The sequence below is a fragment of the Uloborus diversus genome, chromosome 2, assembly GCF_026930045.1.
Source record: "Uloborus diversus isolate 005 chromosome 2, Udiv.v.3.1, whole genome shotgun sequence".
In the NCBI taxonomy this organism is placed as follows: Eukaryota; Metazoa; Arthropoda; class Arachnida; order Araneae; family Uloboridae; genus Uloborus; species Uloborus diversus.
Genome location: NC_072732.1, coordinates 202123088 through 202146815, shown reverse-complemented (window position 1 = coordinate 202146815; position 23728 = coordinate 202123088). Strand labels below are relative to the sequence as shown.

At 32.5% G+C, this 23728-nt stretch overlaps 1 protein-coding gene across 1 annotated transcript in view; it reads right to left on the bottom strand.

Annotated features, from left to right (window-relative positions):
• LOC129216759 (cilia- and flagella-associated protein 251-like) overlaps nt 1–23402 on the bottom strand; it is a 53338-nt gene extending 29936 nt beyond the window's left edge. The window contains exons 1-10 of the mRNA XM_054850976.1: nt 23295–23402; nt 21680–21826; nt 20588–20691; nt 16723–17059; nt 14996–15076; nt 13577–13654; nt 10652–10705; nt 6817–6946; nt 6555–6732; nt 5062–5133 (exon numbers count right to left, since the gene is read on the bottom strand). Of these exons, the coding sequence (XP_054706951.1) occupies nt 5062–5133; nt 6555–6732; nt 6817–6946; nt 10652–10705; nt 13577–13654; nt 14996–15076; nt 16723–17059; nt 20588–20691; nt 21680–21826; nt 23295–23402 (1289 nt within the window). The remainder of the gene's footprint in view (nt 1–5061; nt 5134–6554; nt 6733–6816; nt 6947–10651; nt 10706–13576; nt 13655–14995; nt 15077–16722; nt 17060–20587; nt 20692–21679; nt 21827–23294) is intronic.
• Nucleotides 23403–23728: the final 326 nt, after the last annotated feature.

Genomic DNA, 23728 nt, shown 5'->3' with positions numbered 1-23728 from the left:
ACAAAGCTATTTTTAGCAAAAATGATTTATTTGTTGTAACAATCAACAAATTGTATAATGAATAGAAATAAAAAGCAACATTCTGCAAAAATTCTCACTACCAAACGGCACAACCTCGAGGGTCACGGATGTGGAAGAAATTCTGGATTTAGGTCGATTTGTATAAGATATGAACCCAGGTAAAGAACCCAGGTAGTTTGACTGCTATGGAGGTCCAAAGTTGCTGGTTTAGCTCCAGAAAAGCAATAGTTTTTCCTTTGAAAATAAACTTGTTTTACCTTTTCATCCTATTGCATTGCAGTACCACCCAGCTAAATGCATTCACAATTTTCAATAAATTCTCCTGCCCCTACATTGTACTAACAAAAGGCTAAAAGATGTTAGGAGAGCCAATATTTTGCCAAAGCTTCAAATTCCAAAGAAAACAATATTGCAGTTTTGGAGCTAAAAAGCCAATTTAGACCCTCCTAACTGTGCCTATGCACTCAAAATATTTAACCCGGGCTCGTATCCAGTACAAGTTGACTTCAATTCCAAAGTTTATCCAGATTTGTGACTCTCAAGTTTTTGCCGTCAGAACCAGACTGATTTCCAAGGTTCTAAAATTGCAATGGCATTTTTCATTGGAATTTGAAACTTTGACAGAGTATTTGCCCTTCCAACACATTCAGTGCCTCTCATCAGTGCAGTGGGGGGGGGGGGGAGATTTATTCCTTGTTGTAAATGTGACCTATGTCAGATGTTCTGCTTGTTTAAGGGGAAGGATGAGTCTGAGAAAGATTTCATTTGCACAAATTGTGTTGAACTCTCAGAAATCAGAGTTAGGATGCTTACTTTGGAGGGTGAGTTAGCATTAGGCTGTAGGCGTGTAGTTGGGGTAAACACTCCAGAGGGAAAGGGGGAAGTTAGCAAAAAGGAGGTTGGTATTAGCTGTGTGTTAGATAGTGGGAATATTCCAGAATTAAAGGAGGAAGTTAGTAAAAAGGATGTGGGAATTAGCTGTGTGTTAGATAGTGGGAAAATTCCAGAGGTAAAGGGGAAAGTTATTGCTGAGGCGACTGACTGGGAAACAAAGGGTATAATTTTGGGAGATTCAATGGTGGGTGAGGTGGGAAACTCAATAGGCAGAGTTAGACGTAAAGTGGCTAGATGTTGTTTGCCAGGGGCTCGGGTGAGAGATGTAAATAGGGTTGCTGAAAAGAAGGGGGTATTTAATAAAGAGGATGTAGTTACTTTGTGGGTGGGAACTAACGATGTAGGCCAAAGTAACAATGATGAGTTTACAAAGGAATGGGATTCCCTGTTGGACAAAGCAACCAACTGTTCGGCAAATGTCCAAGTGGTTGGTTTGCTTCCCAGGTATGGAGTGCATAGGAGTTGGTTAAACCAACGGGCTAGGTGTATGAACCTGGTACTCAAGAAAATTTGCGTTAAGCGTAGTATCAGGTTTATTGATGTGTGGAGTAGATGTAAACGAGATTGGATTGCTAGGGATGGCCTACATCTGAGCTCTACAGGGGTCAAAATAGTTAGTGGTTTGGTTTTAGAGGCTTCAGAATCAAAAAACTAAGTTGGAATGGGGGGCATGGTTTAAGGAGCAGAATTCGAAAGGGTACTAACTATCGGGATTTTAGTAGAAACGGAAATAGGGTGGCTAAAAAGAGAAAAGATTTTAACACTTGGGATTCAAACAATCGTGCAGCATTAAATAAAAGTAAGATGGGCTTACTTAAGGTTTTTTATACAAATGCTCGTAGTATTAGGAACAAGATGGAAGAATTGAAAAGCATAATTATAGACGAGAGGTTGGATATTATTGGAGTTACCGAGACATGGGCTACCGAAAGTGATGAAGATTTATTATCTATTGCAGGGTATAATTTGTTTAGACAAGATAAAGTAGGTAAAAGAGGTGGTGGGGTTTTATTTTATGTCAGAGACACTTTAATTTGCAATGAATTGGTAATTAATGATAAACCTAATGAGATTGATATGATTTGGCTGGAGTTGATTAGTAATAAGGGCAAAAAACTACGTTTGGGGAATATTTATAGGCCACCCAACTTAAGCCAGGGTCAAGACGAACAGATGTTTAGTATTATTAGTGACATTTCTAGCAAGGGGTCAGTCATCATAATGGGAGATTTTAATTTTCCAGGAATTGATTGGAATAATTTTTACCATAGTAATAGCAGAGAAGAGGATTTTTTGAAAGTAATTGGTGACTGTTTCTTAGATCAAATTGTAACTCAGGGTACTCGACAGGACGCGATTTTAGATCTAGTTTTCTGCGACATGGAAGGCTCTGTTCAGGGGTTATGTGTAGGGGAACACATTGGAGATAGTGACCACAACAGTATTAGGTTTGGGATTAAATTTGATTTGCACAAAGTAGAGAATTTTAGGGTTGTGCCCAATTTCAGAAATACTGACTTTGTGGCACTTCGGCAGAGTTTGAAAGCAGTTTTTTCTTCTGGATTGGACAATAGCGATGTGAATCTTCAGTGGGCAGAGTTTAAGGAAAATCTAGCGAATACGGTTAGGGATCATGTTCCTTTCAGGAGAAAGGGTGTCAACACTAAAATTTGGCCAATGTGGTTCTCCAGGGAAACTAAAGACGCTCTAAATTACAAGCAAGCTGCTTTTCATAGGTTTAGAGAAACAGGTCACAGTGCAGATAGGCTCCAATATTGTAAGGCATGGCGTAAATTTAAGTATTTGGTACGGATTCAGAAAAGAGAGTTGGAGCAAAGACTGGCAGATAACATAAACATGAATCCCAAGAGGTTTTTTGCATACGCTAATTCAAGGAAAGTTCGAAATAGTCATATTGGGCCACTGGTTGATGAGCACGGAATTTTAATTCAGGACGATAGTGATATTGCTAATGTTTTTAATAACTTTTTTTTGAGCGTTTTTAACGATAACTGTATCTCAACAGTTGACACCAACAAGACACAAGCTATAGTACAGCTTGAGGACTTTGTATTTTCCAGGGATGACGTTTTACTTCATTTGAAAAAAATTAAAGAGACTAAGGCTCCGGGGCCAGATAATATTTATCCGAAAATTTTAGTTGAATGTGCAGAAGAATTAGCAGATGTAATCGCAAACATTTTCAATGCTTCTTATAATTTGGGGACAGTGCCAGAGGACTGGAAGCTGGCTAACATTACACCGCTCTTCAAGAAAGGGTCTAAAGGGAGTGCGGGAAATTATAGACCTGTGAGTCTAACTTCGGTGGTTTGCAAAATTTTTGAAACATTGATGAAAATTAAGATAGTAAATTTTCTACAGACTAATAATGTATTGACTAGTTTTCAGTATGGTTTTAGGAAAGGTAAATCTTGTGCAACTAATTTATTACATTTCTATGACAAAGTTACCATGGCTTTGGACAATAAGAAGCCTGTAGATGTTGTTTACATTGATTTTCAAAAAGCTTTCGATAAGGTACCGCATGTTGCTCTACTTAGCAAATTAGCTGATATAGGAATAGGAGGGAAAACTTTCATTTGGGTAAAAAACTGGCTGACTGGAAGGAAACAAAGGGTAGTTGTAAGGGGAAATTATTCTAATTGGAGTGAGGTTTTAAGCGGGGTTCCTCAAGGCTCAGTGTTAGGGCCTGTTTTGTTCATTGTCTTTATGAACGATATTCACAAAAATATTTCTGGGAACATGAATTGTTTTGCTGATGATGTCAAAGTTATGGGGACTGTAGAAAATGAACAAGCAAATCAGCTGCAAGAGGATCTAGATCATATTACGGAGTGGGCTGATAAATGGGGTATGGCTGTTAATGTTGGGAAATGTCAAGTGCTACATTTAGGGCATGGAAATAAGTGTACAAGTTATTATTTGCAAGGTTCAGTCATTAGTCAGGCAGACAAAGTTACTGATCTGGGGGTCCTAATAAGTCAGGATTTAAAGTTTAGCCAACAGTGCAGCATTGCTAACAACAAAGCCAATAAGATGCTTGGGTTTATCAATAGATCTATTTCAAATAAATCTAAAGAAGTTCTTCTGCCCTTATATAGAAGTTTGGTAAGACCCCATTTGGAGTATGCTGTTCAGTTTTGGTCTCCTTATCTTAAGAAAGACATTAATGTATTGGAAAGGGTTCAAAGGCGGGCTACAAGGCTAATAAGTGGACTTTCCCACTTAGATTATGATTCCAGGCTTAGAAGGCTAAAAATGTACAGCCTTGAGCAAAGAAGAGACCGAGGAGACATGATTCAGCTGTTTAAATTTATTAAAACGAAAGATGTTACGGGGCTAAAGTTTAGCACCGAAAACAGGACAAGGGGTCATTGTTTTAAACTATTTAAATCTCAGGCTAATATGGATGTTAGGAAAAATTATTATTTTAGCAGGGTAGTGGAACCTTGGAACAGCTTACCGGAAGAGGTGGTAATGAGCAAAGGAGTAGACAGTTTTAAGAGGGCCATTGATCTTCACTGGGGATTGTAAATTGACTAGGACCAGTCTAGCTGGGCCCAGAGCCTGTTGCTGGTCGTTGTATTTGTATTTGTATTCAGTTTGTTTATACAGCAATGCAATTGCAAGAAAGGAATTTTTAAAAAAGTGTAATTTCAAATGAAAAACTATTGCTTTTCTCGACCCAACTAGCAACTTTAGACCCTCATTGCAGCCAAACTAGGGTCTATGCAGTCAAATCCCTTTACCTGTGTTCATATATAGTGCGAACTGACCTAAATCCAGAATTTCTTCTAGATCAGTGACCCTCAATTTTGTGCCGATTGGTAGTCAGACTTTTTTTTTTTTACATACTAAGGTATATTTGGCAAAAAATATATTTGCTGCTAACATTAACTAAACGATGAAAAACATGCTAAATGTAGCATGACATGACAATTTTTGTTGTTTTTTGAGCCCGGTTCTATAATACTGAAATTGAAATGAATCCAGAAAGCGTTCCGGATTTGGGCTCCCACTGTATGTTAAGGCACGAAATAGATATGTAAAAAACTGTAACAAACATTAATAATAATATTGAACAATGCAGAAAAATACATACTTTATTCAAATAAAAAATCTCACCCTTTAAAACTAATACTTGGTTTGAAATTATAAGAGACAGAAATTATAGGTCCTTTTTTTAAAGAAATAGACCTATAAGAAAGAATTATGGAAGAGAAAATGAATTTGAAATGTGTATATTTGAAAACAGGACTATATTCTAATAAGAATAATCATTTTGAAAAAAACACCTTATTCTAACTTATTTTGCAATTACTTATTTTCAAACTCATGTACAAAATTTAAGTTAAAAGCATAAATAAAAAGTAGTTAAAGTTATAGAAATTAGAAATTTTCGACTTTTGAACTGAAATGAATGTAAAACAGAAATTAACAGAAATTGATTCAAATTATTCTAACTTAGTTCAAGTTTTAACTCATCTACGAAATTTAAAAACTAATCATTATCAATATTTTTAAGTAGAGCCTGGATTATATGCACTAAAAATGTACAACGTAAGTCAGAAAATATGCAAAAAAAATTTTTTTTACTTATGTTAGGAGAAAAACGAATTTTTCTCCCAAATGTAAGGAGACATATCTGAATAAAGGTTTGGGTAACCGTTTCTATTTTTGCATTTCGTAACTAACACAATAAATTTTTACGAAAATAGTTATATACACAAAAAATGGTATGTTCATTACTTTTTTTTGCAAAATATCATCATGTTCTACTAGACTTTCTCCAACTGTCTTTTGTCATTTAACATCCATTATAATCATTTTCAAAGATTAAATATTTTATGGAGTTTTATGCACTAATATCAAAAGAACAAATATGTAATTGCATATGCACATATGCATTTGCATATTATTTAGGCTCTATTAATAACATTAAACTATTAAAAATACTCCTACAAAGTAAGTGTAACAATTCATTATTCAAATTTTAAGAGCACTTTCTTTTATTCAAACTGAAAGCATAAAGTTTACAATATATGTTTTAGGATGATAATTAATGCAAGAAAAATAAAATTCAATATACTAATCCATCTAAATCCAGTCTAAAATTCTTTTTTGATGAATTACAACAAAAGCTTTTACGTAGGATAACATTTTCATAAGAACTATATACATATAGAATACAACAGTAGGTCGCCTACCATGAAAATAGCATTGTTGAGCTTTAAGTTATTTTTATATATGTATACTTTGAAAATTGCATTTTCAGGCAAGCATGTGGTTTATTACAGTGCTGCCAAGTTGGACGGAAATTGAATGACTCCAGGAATTTTAGAGCCTGTTTGACTCTAGACTCTGATTCCTTTACCTTAAAATAAATTCGACTCCAACTCTGCAAACACTGGAAGAGTCGCAGACATTAAGGGAAATTGACCAACTCCAACTCCCCAGGAATTTTAAACCTTTTGAATCTTGACATTAACACCTTTACCCAAAATCAGTCCGACCCCAACATCCTGGTTTATAACAAAATAACACTAATGTTTTTTAAAGTCTTAATCATGACTAATTACTTAAAAGTACACACACAGACAATTTTAAATAATATTTACCACTGTATCCTAAAATCTTCATCATAATATAACACTTCACCATGTTCTGTTCCTGCAATCAAATATTTATTCCTGACTTCTAGGAAGAGTATTGAACATTTGGTCGCCATGGTCTGAAAAACTCTAATGCATGCACGTCTCTTTGGGTCCATAAAAAACCATTCATTTGATGTTTTAGCTGAAAACAATATTTGATTACTTGAAAAATAAAAATTCACTAAAATTGAAAATTCCAAAGCAATACATCCTTAGTTTCTTTTACCTGGAATAGTTTTTGTATGTAGAGGCCTTCCCCACAGGATAAATTTGCCCCTTTTAGTAGCTGTTATTGCAAGAGAAGAATTAAGACTAAATACTGTCTGAGTGAATTCGCCAGCTTTTATGCATGCTTTCTAAAAAGGCAGATTAAAAACTAGAATTTATTATGGTAACAATACTGGTTGATAAAAGATTTTTTTTTTTAAGATGTTAAAGTGTAGTTTAGAAAAAGTATCAGTACATTTTTAGATAAAGCATTGTGAAACTGAAAAAGAGAAGCATAGATGTTGTAAATTATTAAGTTTAAAAAAGTTAAATCATGCTTTCTTTTCTTGGTAAAATGAATTTAAACTGGTTTCTTATGTTTTTATGTACATCATAAATTTTCTTGTTGCTCTTAATCAATGCAAATTCTGAGCTAAAAACATGATGTAAAATATTCTTACTACATAAATCTCTATTTCCAGTTGAATGTTTAATAGGTAAATCCATCTTTGAAAATACAACATGTTAAATGCTACATATGTGAAATTTAATTGCGCATTTCAAAATTAAAAAATATACTTTAGATGTGTTTTTGAAAAAAACAGAAAAAAGTCTTGACATTTAAGCTTTATACTTCCTCCAAGAAAAAATGTCTTGCACCATCTACGATGGGGAATATTATTAGTTTTTAAAACATAAAACCAAAAGCAGTTAAAAAAATCAAACATAAAACAAAAAGCTAACTTTTTTCTTTCTTTTAAATATATTTTATAGTTGCTCTGACTTGAAATTCGGGCAGTGTCCCCTGGGTGACCTTGGAGATGTTATCATGGAGCAGAACCACACTTTTGTTCCTGATGAACCTGCATTCAGTGACGTAGCCAGGATTTTATTTTGGAGGGGGTCTAATGGGTGGTGTTGCCAGGATTTCTTTTCGGGGGGGGGGGGGCAAGAAAATTGGACAAATTGATCAGGAAACCTTTGTAAAAATAAGCAAAATAGATTTTAAAGATGAAAATTGTATTTGACTGTTATTAATGACAAGTAATATTTTGAAAGTATTTGAATTTAAAACAAGCAGCAAAATTTAATGCAGAATAGAAATTTGAAAATTAAAACAAAATTACAAAAGCAATCCTCTGTTGGACATAGCCATTTTTTTAATAACCTTATCAAGAGTTACATATTCATCATCATGAGAAACAGATAGCAAAGCCAAACCCACCAACCTATTTTTGCTCATATTACTCCTCAGATATGTTTTAATTCCCTTTAAGTACCAGAAACTATTTTCGACAGAACACATTGTAATAGGAAGTGTGCTTAGTATTTGTAATTAACAATAATGAGATGGAATACTTACTTGTACTACAAGTAGAATGAAGCCGAAAATAAAATTCTCAATATTGTTACCTTATTGTCATGAAGCACGACCCTAAAAAATACCAATGAAGCTAATCAGCTCACCAGCAGAATGGTTCCTTTGATACAACAAGGGTGCACTGAAAGCATTTTCTCTGGTTCTCTGTCTTTTGTTCCCAAGCTATATTCCTCACTTCCACAGAAAGTTTAAGCAGGGACAAAATTCCATGAAATTTGGAGGGAACTAGACAAAGGTGAAATGCCTTTTGCTAGATTCTAAACAGATATATTCTCAGAATCTGTATCTTAATTTGATGACACATTGGAAACCAATATTTTGGAAGCTAGGGAGGAATATTTTCGCACACTAGGGAAAAATTGAGAATCATTGCAATAAAGCTCTACACCTTACGGCGTCCCCTTATTTCCCGTCCCTAGTTCATTCAACTGTACAATTTTCTCTTAATTTTTTTTTTGTATGTTATATATTGTACAGGATAAAGATATATATTATATATGCATCTTTTTCTATTTTTACTTGAACATTTTGTTTGTTTTTAACACAAGGCTTTTTTTCTCCAATCATATAGTTACACTTAGTCATCTCGAGAGCGGTATGGACCTCCCTGGATCCCCCCCTGGCTACGCCACTGCCTGCATTGGCTTTGGAGGGACTCACAGAACACATTAGAGTTAAGACTGAAGGGACCAATGTGGCCCCTACCCATTTTTCGGTGAATTTTTTAAAGTTCTTTCTGAGTGAGTCCACATGCCCGAAGTACCTTCTTTTATGACTAAATAAAAACTTAGTATGTAATTATTTTCTTTTTTTCAGTCTTTACTCGCCTAAAAGTAGAATTAGTTTATCTTTCCAAGAGCAATGGCTACTGTTTGGCTAGTAAGCAACTGGTACAGTTTATAGCATTTGGATATCCAACCCACTGCATAAAGAGGAAGTTACAGGTTAAACTAAAGTGAATAGCATTTTTTTTTTTTTTTTTTTTTTTTTTTTTTTTTTTTTGAGGTACAACAATTAGGAGAAAGGAAAAAAATATATTTTGTGATTGTAAAATACAGGGTTCGTACTCAATTTCAGAAATAAATTGAAGGAGTTTTAGAGGAGTTTTGAAGGAGCAAAATGAGGTTTTGAAGGAGTACTAATGGGCTGTCATTATAAACGATGTCACACTTTTTTTCAGCATATTTGATCCCCTTCATCACTTAGTTTCACACTTCCCCTAACTCCTCCTTTTGCCCCACGCACAGACACATTTCATATTTTCTACAAACATTATTACAATAACTACGTGATGTCACTTTTTGTAACCTTCTCTCTTCCCCTTGTCACAATTTCACGGATCCGTCTCCTCCTCAAAGCATGACATCACTGATGACCCTTTTTACAATATCATAATTGTTATTTACTAAACAATTTTTTTTTGACATAATCACTTAATATAGTACATCTACTTATGTAGTTTTAAAGATTTAAATAATAATTAAACAACCTGACTTCTGCTGCTGATGGTGGGAAAAACAATAATCATAAAATTTGAAAATACAGCCAAGCACCATTTAAGCATGTTTACTTCACTTATGAAACATCTTTATCATCTAATACTATTTTCACCTTCAACTTTTATGACTTAACTATGATCAGTTTGTAAATCACATCTATATAAAAAAAATGAATGCACGAAATTAACATTACAATCGTCGTGGTGACGAAGTTAGTTGCCGATCAAAGTGTTATAAGTTACTGTCATAGAGGAAGATTATGTAGTCTTGAACTAAAAAAGAAGGAGTTTTGAAAGAGATAAAACCAAAACGAAGGAGTTTGAAGGGCCCTCCAAAAAAAGTTCCTAAAAGAAGGAGTATTGGAGGAGTTTTGATGGAGCGTACGAACCCTGAAAATAGCTTAGGGGCCATTATAGCCCCTCCCGTCTTTCTAGGTATAAGGGTCAATATTTACAGTACTATGAGGTCAGTGATTAAATGATTAAACAAGCATTCAAATAGTGTCATATAACAAAAAGTCAGAAAGTTCCAATAAGTTTCGTTTGATATTATTTGAGTTATTGGACAACAAAGTACGCCAGGGGCCACAAAGGCCCCTCCATATTTCTAGTGTTAATGATTGCCCTGTGCTTTTCAAATCTGAACGCTAACCTGTTCTCATACACTGCCTCGTCAATTGGACGCTGCTCTTTGTAAAGGCCTCTGATATCTCCTACTCATACTTCGATTCACACTGGATACTCCTACTCGTGCTTTGATTCACACTGGATACTCCAATCGCATCCCTAGACGTCTCACTACATTCTCCCATAACAGCATAAGCAAATATGTTATAAGGTCACGTTGTTGTGACGTTTGGTACCTTTTCATCTGAACACCCCTTCTAATAAACTGTGAGGTCTCATGCTCAGAATTTGCTTAAAATCAAGTTGTTATACCTTTATAAATAAGAAGTATGAATAAAAGTTTCTTACCTCATCATATAAAGAATACATATCCAAAACTGCATGTGTAATAGTTTTTTCTTCCTAAAGAATAGAAATTGTATGATACTTTAAGCATGAGAATAGATCAAGTTTTGCAAAATGCATAAATATAATTACTTTTAACCCGTTCGCACCCAGCGTCACGCAGACGCTATGCAACGATTCCTCTCCTATCAGCCCAGCGTCACTTCTCCGCTACGAGCTCTGATCGACGCTGAAGTCCCAGCGTCACGTATATGCTTTCTCGAAATGGAACGATTGAATTGAATATTTAAACGATAATAGATGGCGCTAAATGGCTATAACTTTGATCATATTCTAGTCACATGGTATTTGACCTTCATGTACACGCTTTAGTTTCTTATTTGGGCCTCTCAATGGGATAGATTTTTTTTATGTAAACAACAGTGAATCACTGCTCTGCGCATATGATTTATGAGGTCTCAATTGCTCTTGTTTATATCTTTGCTTCTCTTTTTTTTTAACGAGTAATTGAAAGAGATATACATCTAGCTGAATAAATTATGGGGGAGGGAAGGAAGGTTAAAATATTTTTGAGTATGTGTTCCAGACTTTTGGGATTCCCCGTTTAATGAGAGTACAGGAATGATTTCAAGATGCCTGAAGTTTATGATTATTTTTGAATCCTTTCTGATATTGTTCTTCTGTATTTATTCTTTTTCATTTGGAGAATGGAAAACTGCAATAAAAATGATTAGCGAAGTGAGTGAAAGGGAATGTTTTCAAGTGAATTATGAAGCAGTTTTGAGACTTGTCGCGTGGGAAATATAACTTGTTTAAATTCGTTGACCTAAGTTGTTTTAATCAAAATTACATAAGGAACATATTTTTTTGCTACATTTCTTTTTCTTTGATTCCACACTCACGATGTCAAACTTTAACTTTGTTTTTGTGCACATATCATTTAATTTTGTGCACATGGTTAAAGTTTTAGTATTCTACTTATTTCACTTCCTTCTAATAATGTAATAGTCTTTATATTAATAATTAGTAATCAGTAGTACATTGTTTAAGCAAAATTAAAATTTCAAGCCATTATTTTGAGATGCTGATTTTATATGAATATTTTTGTTCAGTTAGGCTTAACTGCTGTAAATGCTCGGGCCGATGGCGGCGTTCCATTTCAGAACGTTCGGTCCTGTAGCTGCGCTTTGTTTTCCGAACGCTGGTCCTCAAGGGGTTAAAAAGAAGTAATGTCTGTATATTATATCCAGGTTAAACTATCCTTACAGAAATGAAAATATGACACAGATTGTTTAACCATTTGAGGCATTGTGACTTTGTTTGAAGTCACCAATTTTTTTTAACCCCCGCCACAACAAGGGTTTTATAAGTTTGAAGTGTCTGCATCTGTCTGTGGCACTGTAGCTCCTAAACAAATGAACTGATTTTGGTAATTCCTTTTTGGTTTAAAAGGATGCATGATCAACAGCTTTCTTAGCTTGGTCTCGTCTTTTTAAAACTTTAACTAGTAGAGATAATTTAAAAGCACAAAAATGAGCATTTTTTTACAATTTTTGAAAGAAAGCTCAATGATTTAAAGCTTTAAACTGCACCCAGGTTCTATTTGTAAAAAAAAAGTAAAATACTTCAGCATATAAGATAGGCTTTTAAAAGGATTATCAATTTCCTCTTTCAATTTACTCTGCTTTTAGTTACTAGCAAATTTTACTAGGTGTTATTATCTTTCCTTTTCCATGTTTCCTATGTTCTCTAGAAAACATTTAAATGTATTCAAATTTTATATGTGTTCTTACACACGAAGTTCTTCTTAAGGAGTTGGCAATCAGGGTCGTTTTATTAAAATGTAGCTTAAAATAAAGCCATTGGTACTTCAGAGGGTTAACAGTCAACAGTATGCACTTTACAGTCTTAATTTTTAAAAATTAAACTAAATTTTACTAAAACATTTTTTATTCACACATTTACTTTTTTCCCTCAGACTTTTCATACTCATTTCTTTACAACATAGCTTATGGCAGCAGTACAAAAAGAAAGCTGTGCTTTTATTCTTTTCCCAATTTCATTTACCTGTTTCTTTCTTTCTTTATTGATTCTTGTAATTTTTGCCCCTTTGATACTGATAACCAAAAATAAAATTGAGGCAACGGTATGCAGGCACTACTAGCATATATCAGCCAAAAAAAAATTATCTAAGTAAATGCAGGACAAGATTTTTCCCTAGAGAGCAAAACTTTAAAACTGGGAAAACCTCTAAATTTATATAAGTCTGCTAAAACACAATTTCTCACATTTTGCAGAGCAAGAAAAAGTGTCAAAAAAAAAAAAAAAAAAAAAAAAATCTGAAGCAGACAGCCATAATCAAATGCAAAAACAAAGACATTCAAAGTATCAAGGATAAAAAAGAGAGAAATCATTATGAATTAGTAATCCATTTTAAATAGACAATGAAAAATAGCAGTTCTATTAAGCATTTCTTTAAAATGCATAATTAGTACTGATCATAAAGTGGAAATATATTGAAAATCTGATTAAACAGAAATTTGATAGATTCAACATATTCACAAAAGTAAAATATTCAAGTTTTAGATAATTCATCAATCAATAAAGCATAAAAAGTTTACAAAAAAGATACAAAACAACATGCCTGAATAAAACAAAATTGATAGCAGAAGGCTGTTAAAGAAGTGACTATTAAAAATTCTAGTTAATTTTAAGTTGAAAGTCAGTATAAACTTAAGAAACATTATCAAGTAACTTTACAGTATTTGCTTACAAAATAAAAACAACAAATCATATCTATAAAGCAAAAAACTTTTTTACAACTTCTATTCATATAACTGTCAAGGTATTTTTTAACATAAACAATAAATACTTTAACATAGGGGCTTCCTGGAAAAAAAAGTACTTACTGATCAGCTAGCAACCTACCTTTTTGAAAAAATAAACATTTCTTTGACTGCATGAAAGAAAATGTGTGGGATCCATGGAATGAAAGCCTGCATAGTGCTAAAGGAAACAAAAGTTACAAAGTTGTATGCAAACAATTTTCAGCTTAGCAACTATAATTAAACTTTGGTTGAGAAAAAAATCCGCAAATAATTTCTTTAACTGAATGTGAAACTAAAAACTAACAAACAAGAAAGAAGAAAAAGAAAAGTAAATAATAACTACCAAAAATGTCTCTTAAATTTAAATGACGATAGATACATATGCGATATACCAGACAGCTTCGTTATCACATCCAGAGACTGCAGTTTCAATCTTACTAGAACTCATCAGTCTGGAAAAGAGAATAATAACCAAGCTGGAGGCAGATGTCGTGTTGTTGAAGCTTGAGAGCCAACGAACTGGTAGATAAAGTTAATTTATCTGCTGTTCTGTCTAGTATATCTGATCTAGCCTCCCTAAATCTGTCTCGTATATAGCATGTAGATTTGACTTAGTCCTGGCTAGAGGTGGTAACTTCCGGCTGAAGTAAGACAGTTTACATAACTATGTCAGACCTCAAAATTTTTTTCTTTTAATATTTTTTTTTTCTTTTTCAAAATTACTCACCTCATGCAAAGGTGTATTCGAAGAAAAAACTGAGTTATGAAATTAAAAATTTCTTTAGGGTCACGGCAACAGACATGCTTAAGACATTGCTCTCTGGTTAACTCAATTTTCTGAGCTTTTTAAATGTATTTAGAATTTTTAAACTATTTTTATCTCATGCAATTGGACCTCATTTAAAGTTTGGCTGCTTCTGAATTCTTTGAATTAGTTGATTATATTTTTATTTGCTCAGTTTCAAAAAAAAGGTCAGATTTTAAGAACTAAAGCCTTATTTAATTCAAATGAACATGATACACCAGCTGACCTCGTGTTGTCTGTTTAACCTTCGTTACCTTATAAATACCAACTGGTTCATAAAATTCACTCTGATAACAATAGATGATTGTGCCGTAATTATGGGCCACAGTAACATCAGTTTTACATACCTAAAATTCTTATTATTTAAATCTAAACTTATGTCTGCCTGTTTCTGGACCCTAGGTAGTTTCACAAGAATATTTCTTTTGGTGTCAACTTTTATGTCAGTTTTACGTATCATCTAAAGAGGTTACAGATGTGAAAATAGATATTATACATTGTATTACAAATAAATGAATTTAATTAATTAGTAAGTAGATAAAAAATATCAAAATTTTTTCTCCTTATTTTAATTTTAGAAACAACTTACTGGTAAACAATATAATGGTGTATAAACTGCATCACAAAGGTTTGGTAAAATAAATGAGGAATGAATGATTTTAATCTTAATGGGCTTTTTTTTTTAATATATATATTGTATAGAAAAAGTATTACCTGATAGAATATTTCATTTTCAAAAACAAAAGAGTCTTCAGGTTCTTCTTTTTTTGATTTCCAATCCCATATAAATAATTTCTTGGGGGGAAAAGAAAATACAATACATGTAGTATTAATCAGAAAGTCAAGTTGTTGAAAACCGAAAGATTACATTTCCCAGTTATTAATCATTTTGTTGCTTTGAAAAGATTTTAAAGTTCTGCAGTTTAATGACGAGAAAAATTTGAGTGAAGCCATTTATTTGCATTAGACTTTTCAAGGATAAAATGAACATTTTAGGACTAGTTATGACCATTTAAACAGAGTAAACATTTTTACGATAATAAATCTGTACTTGTCTTTTTTTTTTTCTTTTTTCTTCTTTTTATTTCCCAGGGGAAAACGTAAAATGCGGGATGACAAACTTACAACCTGGATTAAGTTAACATTATTAGTCATTGGAAAAACTGGGACCTGGTGAACTAACTGCGAAAAAAACATAGTTCTGGAGGCAGGGTTCATACTCTATTTGGATGAAAAAATTCCATGACTTTCCAAAACTTTTTCATGACTTCAATGAAAATTTTCATGACCTTGTTATACGAAGAGAATAGCACTATTTAATCTCAAACTTGGTAATATTTGGAAATGAGCATTAGCAAAACGTCTATATGAATGCTACAGCCTTATTGAAGCACTTACTCGTAATGGAAAAAATATAAATGCATACTTAAAACACTAAACTATTCTTATTTGTCTTCATCATATAAATTTAAGTAAAGCAAAAATGCAGTGAAGCGAATATGATGATGCTTAAATGTCTTGATTTTTTTTAAAAACGGGCAAAATGATATTGAATGGGACAAAGGTTGACTGAGTCTTCACTAAGTTTCAATAAATTTGCTTCAAAAGTTACCTTTTAGTGTCAACAGTGCCTTTAATCATCCACATAACTTGACAGTATTTTGGTTCTTTGAAGTAAAGCCACATAGTTTAGTTCTTTATGTTTCTAAACCAGATTTTTTTTTTTTTTTTTTTTTTGAAAAAAACACTCAGTAATAAATCAATCTTCTGATTCAAAAGTATATTTGTTTTGTTTACAAATTTGCATATTTTCAAATGCATATAAATTAATAGGTTCAGAAATACCGGAACACGTTTAATTCCCGACATTGAACGTAGCAGTGGGTCGCATGAATTAGTTTTGCGTGCCGTATGTTGGGCACTACTGTTTTAGAGCATTAGAATTCCTCTTTTTCTGCATTCTATCGCCTGACTTAAGATCTTTATTTTCTAAAACATTCAACAAATTAAGATAAACTCTGATAAATTTAATAATAAAGTCCTTAAGGAGATGGAATCGAACTCGCATGCAATTGAATTGCTTTTTTTTTTTTTTTTTGAGCGGGCGTGGCAAAACTAAGAACGTGAAATTTTGCTACTACAGAATATGAAACATAAGAAGTGTTGAAAATAAGAGAAAATTCAAAATAAGTTATGTCCAGGCAGTAAAATCAGATCGCATAAAATTGCAAGCGGCTGTGACAGAAGTGGATGCAATGAGATTTCAAAATTCAGATTTGATTTTTGGATCGTTCAATTTTCCACTTTTAATAGCTTTTATGTGCTATACTGTTAAATCACTCAAGATTTCTAATGCTCCCTTAGCTACTGTTCCTTTCTCTTTGTCCAGGAAATTTTTCCATGACTGGAAATAAATTTCCATGACTTTCAAAGGAAATTTCAATTTTCCATGACTTTTCCAGGTCTGAAATTCTGTTATTTTTTTCCCATGACTTTCCAGGATTTCCATGACCCGTACGATCCCTGTGGAGGACATAAAATAGAGATTTCACTGTATACATGTATAAAAGAAAGGTATAAAAATTAAAGAATGCATTTGCTGAAAACATTACTACTAAGCAAAATAATAATTTCGTTAAAGGCAAAATTATAAACAAAATAAAATTTACTTGTGGCTTTCCACCGGTCAAAGTCATTAAGAGTTCCCCATCATGTGAAAAAGACATCTTAACAATACCTTCAATTGGGAAACAGCCAGAGATTTTATTAAAAATCATCCTTAAAATAAAAAATACATAGCATTAACTGAACTCAGGTTATGGGAAATTAAAATCACAGCTTCATTCACTAAAATGAGTCAACTTAGTTCAAGAACAGAAAGCTGTAATGCAAGATGTTTGTGGCATAAAATAAATTATCACTTATTTAATGTTCATAATAAGTAAAATTCATAAAAACTTTAATTCGGAAAGCTGTTACAGCTAATCTTTCAGGTTAGTTCAACTTAAAAGTTTTCAGGACAAAAAATAAGGAAAAGTCTAAATAGGTTAAGTTTACAAGTAGTACTATCATGTTGATTCTATCAAAGCACTACTATTAATATGCTGAATACAAGATATAGGTTAGAATAATACTGTGAAATCCTGTTACAAGGACAAATCCAGATATTTTTTAAAGGAGGAGGCAGTTGATTTTTTTAATTTGCCTCTTTCTATGCATCTAATTTACAGATACTTGGGGTGGGGGATGGCTGCTGCATCCTTTTTATCTAAATTCAAAAAAAAAATTATAGAAGTCGATCCAAGGTGGTCCCTGAACCTATTCCTTCCCTTTTCCGTTGAAGAAAGTATTTTAAATTGTGCTTTAGAACTTCAATTTCATAATAATTCTTGGGGAAAGTTTCGAAACTTCTTCTCCCTAGTATCATCAAAGTCGTCTAAAGTTGAGCTTTTGGAACTCTTTCAGTTTTGCAAACAGGGTGGCGACAGGAACTGTGAAAAAAAATTCCCCGACTTTTCCCTGATTTCGTTCACCAAATTTCCCTGATTTACGTTACCAATGATAATGGTTTTCTTTCTTTGCTCTACTTGAAATCCATTGTATGTTTGTATAAAATGCAGTATTTTAAACGTTTTAAGTCGTGTAAAGTTGTTGAACTAAAGATATATTTTAAAAAGATGCTACTTTTTTAATAAAATGGTTTAAAAAAAAAATTTTTTTTTTTGGGGGGGGGGGGGAATTTACAAAACAGTATATTAATTTTTTACACATGGAAATATAATAGAAAATTAAAATTAAAAAAAAATTACTTTACAAAATCACTAAGCATAAGAATTTTAAGAAACTATTAAAACTACTCTTAAAAACATGTGTATTTATGATAGAACTAAAAAGTAATTGAAATTATTTTGAACTAAGTTTTCAAACAGAATAATAATTGTTGCAAGAATAACAAGTAATAGTGAAAGAATAGAAGTAATGTAGTTATTCTTATATAACTGACATATTTATGCAAAACAGATTAAACCATTTGACATCCATTCATAGGGAGCTTTTCTCTAATCAAGAACATAGGTTTTAATGAATGAATACGGCATTTTAACAATAAAAAAATTAAGATATTTACTTAAGTACACAAGTTTAACTCTATTTCAAATGATTTCAGTATTTTAACAAAAAAAAATCTTAGATTGCTTTTGTAACAAACAACTTTTAAATGCAAGGGAAAAAAAAGAAAAAAAATCAATTAGTTAATTTTAAAATATATAAAAGAAGAATACAACTTGGTTATAAAATTAAAGAATTACTTAAGTCTGAAGAAAAGAAAACCTTTATAATCTGCGGTGACAACAAATAGTCTAACGGCAAAAAATAATGTTTTTTTATTGAAAGTTCAATTTTAGCAATTAAATTAAAAATCCGAAGAAGTAATAACTTTTAAGCTTTTATAGTATTAATTCAAAAACCAAAGATTTCTTTTTGAAATCGTGATTACAATACTTAATTACTTTGAGACAATGGAATAAAAGCAAAGGAGCTGAAACATTAATGAAGACTTCCTCTTCGCCTGTATGGTTGTTTATTTTATGTAGCATTGAAAGCGTAAAAGGAAATTTCAAGCTAGGTAAAATAAATAACCTAACAGACACAGAAACAATCTTAGGAAGTTCATCCTGTGGTTAATAAGTAAGATTCGATACTTTGACGTTGAGGAAAAAAGATGCACAAATATGTGGCAGTGTATAATTGCACCTCAATAATTTTACTTTTTTTTTAAACAGATAAATGAGTAGGGAATTAGAGTACTTAATTTTTTAAATCAAAAAAAGCAATTTTTTTTTCCTTATTAAAATCAATTTTCCCTGATTTTTTGTTATTTTTTTTAAATTCCCTGATATTTCCCTGATTTTCCCCTAATTAATCAAGTTCCCTGACTTTCCCTGATCTCCCTGATTTCCCTGATCTGTCGCCACCCTGGCAAAGTTATTGGAGGAGAGTCACTGAACCCTTTCCTTCCCATAACTCTGAGATGTCTACACTTACATTTTTAAGACTTAAATTTTGCAAAATGCCTGGGGGAAGGTTTCCCCGACTTCTCCTAATGTCATCAAAGGTCGTTTGAAATTTCCATTCTTAAACTTTAATTCTGAAAAGTCTCAGGAAGAGAGATTTGAACCCCATTCCTTTCCTTAGTGCCATCAAAGATGGTTTACACTTGCTTTTTAAGACTTCAATTTGGAAAAATTACCAATGTTAAATCCCTCAAGGGAGGGGCGATTGCACCCATTCCCCCTCACTTGTAACTGTCCTTGGATTACGATGAACTTCAAGAACCGCAAAATTTGTACGTTGTAACAGGAATTTCGTTGCAATGGAATTCAAGCACTGTAATGGAAATTAAATTGGTTATGTTGCATTGGTATTGTTTGTAACAGAATTTCACTGTATAACTTGTATTGCGAATTTCATATTTTCATAAACATTATTCTTAAAAGAAAAGGTAGAAATTGTCTGAAATACACTACATATGAATCTTGCTAAAAGTTGAAAACTGAGAATGATTCAAAAGTGCTTGGGGAACAATCACTTGTTTGATAGCATATGTGGTTTATAGTTAGTAAACGTTCCTGGCAGTAAGCCGGAGTACATTCGAGCTAGTCATTGGAGTTTAGCATTGAGAGGGCGTGGTCCAACGATTAAGAGGGTTAAAAATCATTGGAAAGAATATAGATTGTTAAAATAGCTAGCTGAACAGATATTAATGATGGCAACTATAGATAAGGTTAGAAATGAAATATATTTGTTAGATTAATTAATCAGAATAAACTCTACAAAAGTTTAAACTTCTTTAAATTGATAAATTACTTAGCAAAATTTTCTATCTATTTTAAGTGTCATCTGATATGGACAACACAACCCTACTAATAAATCAACAAAAAAGTATTTATTAAATATTAATACAAAATTAGCTATCAACTGATTGTAACAACTTTGTCTGGTACCAATTTACTACTAGAGAAGTCGCTGCTTGTTTGAATCATATTTGGTCTCAACAGTTTTGATTCCATAAAGCGGCTAATTCAATAAAGTTGGATTTGTTCTGTTTTTGACAATTTGATTCATTAAACGCGGTTAAGTCAATTAACCACTGAATCAATTAAATGGCATCCAAGGAAGATATTTTTATTAATTGTTAAATAAAGTAAGATTTTTTTATGATTTTAATAAATTTTTCACAATTTACAGAAAATATCAATGTTTTTTATCTCGATTTTAGATTTGAATGACTATTGAAAAATATATTACTTTGTTTTACTGTGCCAAATTATCAATGAATTTTCCGGACCAGAATCAGCAGAAGCAATGAACTTCTTACTGGGAGAGGCAGCAATAGAAATAACATCATTTTTCTGTTAAAAAAAAGATTAAAAATTATTAAGGAAATAAACATGAGATAGTAAAAGATGCGGTGGGGCAAGAAGAACAAGCCGTAACTCTGACAAGGGATACAATTGAACCAGCTTTTTATACAGCAAATCACATTTTGATCATGTAACAGTTAAAGAGCTTAGTGGATGACATTGTTTAGTGGCAAGAAAATGAATTTGAACAAAAAATCAACGATCAAGTTTTTTGACATTTTTTCGTCTTTAACAAAGCGTTTCCTGACCTATGGTATGCGTACCATTGGTGCTTGAGCTGCTTGTTGGAGGTATGCAAAAAACAGCTAATAATGGCTGCCATTAAACATTTTTAAAAAAATAATTGAAAAATATCATAGAAATGTTTTTTCCTACATTTCATATATATATTTATTTATTTATTTAATGATATTATACAATACAGTTAATGTGCAGTCAATGATCAAAAATCCGTCACTCAACATTTGCTATTCTTCAGCTGTTAGCTATCAATACAGGGTGGGGACAGGAACTGTACAAAATTTTCCCTGCGGAATCTACGGGGAAATATTATAAGAAATCTAAAAAAATACTTTACTTTCAATAACCAGTTAGAGCATTAAAAAGTCTAAGAAATTATTAAAACCATTTTTAAAAACATATCTAATGATGATAAAACTAAAAAGTTTATATGGGAATAATTCTGAACTAAATTTTCAAGCAGTATAATTATTGCTGCAAGAGTAACAAGTGATAGTGAAAGTATAGTAGTAATGTTGTTTTAATGTTTTTCTTTAATATTTTTTCAGATAACTGATATTTTTTTTAGCACAAAAGACAGTTTCCTTTTTTTTTCTTTCTTTTTTTCCCCCCATACTAAAAATTAGAAAATATTGAATTTTTTAGCACATTTAAAAAATTAAATTTTAATCCCTGAACTAGGAGAAACCAAGAAATAAATTTTGGCATTGAATGAGAAAATATGTGATCAACTTACGTGTCCTACAAGCATTGATTGTGTATTTTTCATCCAATCAAGACAAATAACAATTGAACCAGCAGAAAAAACCACAGACTTGGTTCCCTGTGTAGATAAATTTACAGGAGGCACTTTGCTCTCGTGTCCAAACACCCACTGTAGTTTCTATATTTTAAATAAAATCATGAAACAAAATTGAAATCAATTTACTTATGCATAAGTTACTAACAACTTTTGGACTACTGAGTACTTGGAACAAGAAAATGGATCTGTTGTCTTTTAAAAAGTAATGGAAAATATATAACTATGCTCGTCACAGAGATCCAGACATCCAGAGAGACTTTCAGTTTTATTATTAGTAAAGATGCTAAAAATGCAAACACCTCATACACACAGGTCTCCGTGAACATGATGGTGCTCACATATCCTGTATTGTGGTGTCAGTATCCCATAGAATCAGTTTTATTTTTACCCATGGGTGTGAATATGGGGGTTGGCGGAGACAAGTAGGGGCTCAAGAGGCCCCTTAGAAATTAAAATATGCTTTTAGTACTTTTTTCTTTGCAAAAATGTAAAAACATTTCTTTTCCATCCATTAATGAATAAGTTAATAAAAATGTTAAACTTCAATAACTCTAATCTGTACTGAAATTGGTTACCATGGAGTAAATATCCTGCAAAACCATGGAAAAAATATCCGAGTCCCTTAAATTTTGCATATGGGCGCCCATTTTTATACCCGACTTCACACAATCCACTTTAGACAAAAACAGTACCCAGCACAAAACAACCAACATCCACCCTTGACATTAATTTGAATTTTGGCATCGGGACAGGTTGCTTGAAAATGAGACTGTCCTTTTCAAAATGGGACTTAATGGTCACTTTACTTACACATTAGTGCCAGTACTGTATTTACAAAAAAGGCTACAGAATCAGAGTCAGAATGATTTTAGCTTAAAATTCTAGAGTTTAGAGTTGAAGGTTTAAAAATTGTTTTGTTGCCTCAAGCAAATCACAAAATAGTCAAAATTGCAATAAATTTAGAATTACTTTATATTTTCAATGATATATATTAACATCATTACTTTTTAAATTTAACGAGATTTTCCCACAAAAACGCCCAAAATTCAACCTGCATTAAAAAGCATTAGCGTATCTATGCGGTGGGGGGGGGGGGGAGGGGGGCATCGAAGAAAAATTTCACAGACAGTGAAAAAAATTGCAAAGTATTTTTTTTCTTCTATTGTACTTGCAACTTTCCACCTGTGCTTTAAAAATAAATCTTTAAAATTATGTTGGGTAAAATAGCTTTCCGGATTTTTGAGTTCTCTCTTGTATACATCCCTCCAATCGGCAAACTATGTAACATTTTTTGGTTAAAAAATTTTGAAAAAAATGATTCGAAATTTAAAACATAAAACCCCAGGTGCAAGCCACTGGTGCTCGAGGTAAGTTTGTACAAAATTTCAAGGCTGTAGGTGCTATGCGGTCTTCTGGATGCAGCCCCCCACCCCCCCACAACAGACACCTTTTCACAATTTCTTTGCCATTAGTTTTCTTTAATATACAGAGAAAAATATATACAAGAAATTAAATGCTTGATCGAATAATCATAAAAAGCAGTAGTTACATAAGGCAACTGTGTAGGGGCATTTTGAGTGTCGACCAGAGGCACTTTTTCAGACTTCACACTCGAAGAACCTTCCTGTTGCGCCGAGTTCAAAGCTTTTGAAGACATTTTATGAAAAGATCTTTGAAAAACTGAAAATGAATTCAAATTTAGTTCTGCTTGGACTTACGAACTTTAGTATATTTAAACAAAACAGTGAGGTTTTGGGATGGCTCCGTAAACAAATATCAAATTTATTACTAGAAGGAAATAACAAAAAAACTTATCACAGAAATCAAGAAATTTTAAAATATCACACAGTAATTTTCCTATATTTCATTGAGGAACGAATGTATAATTGCTACACATTAAAAAACGTGTACATTTTTACACTTTTCCACAATGAAAAATTCGAAAACTCCGCACGACGAAAGTGCGTCTGCTGAAAAGTGATT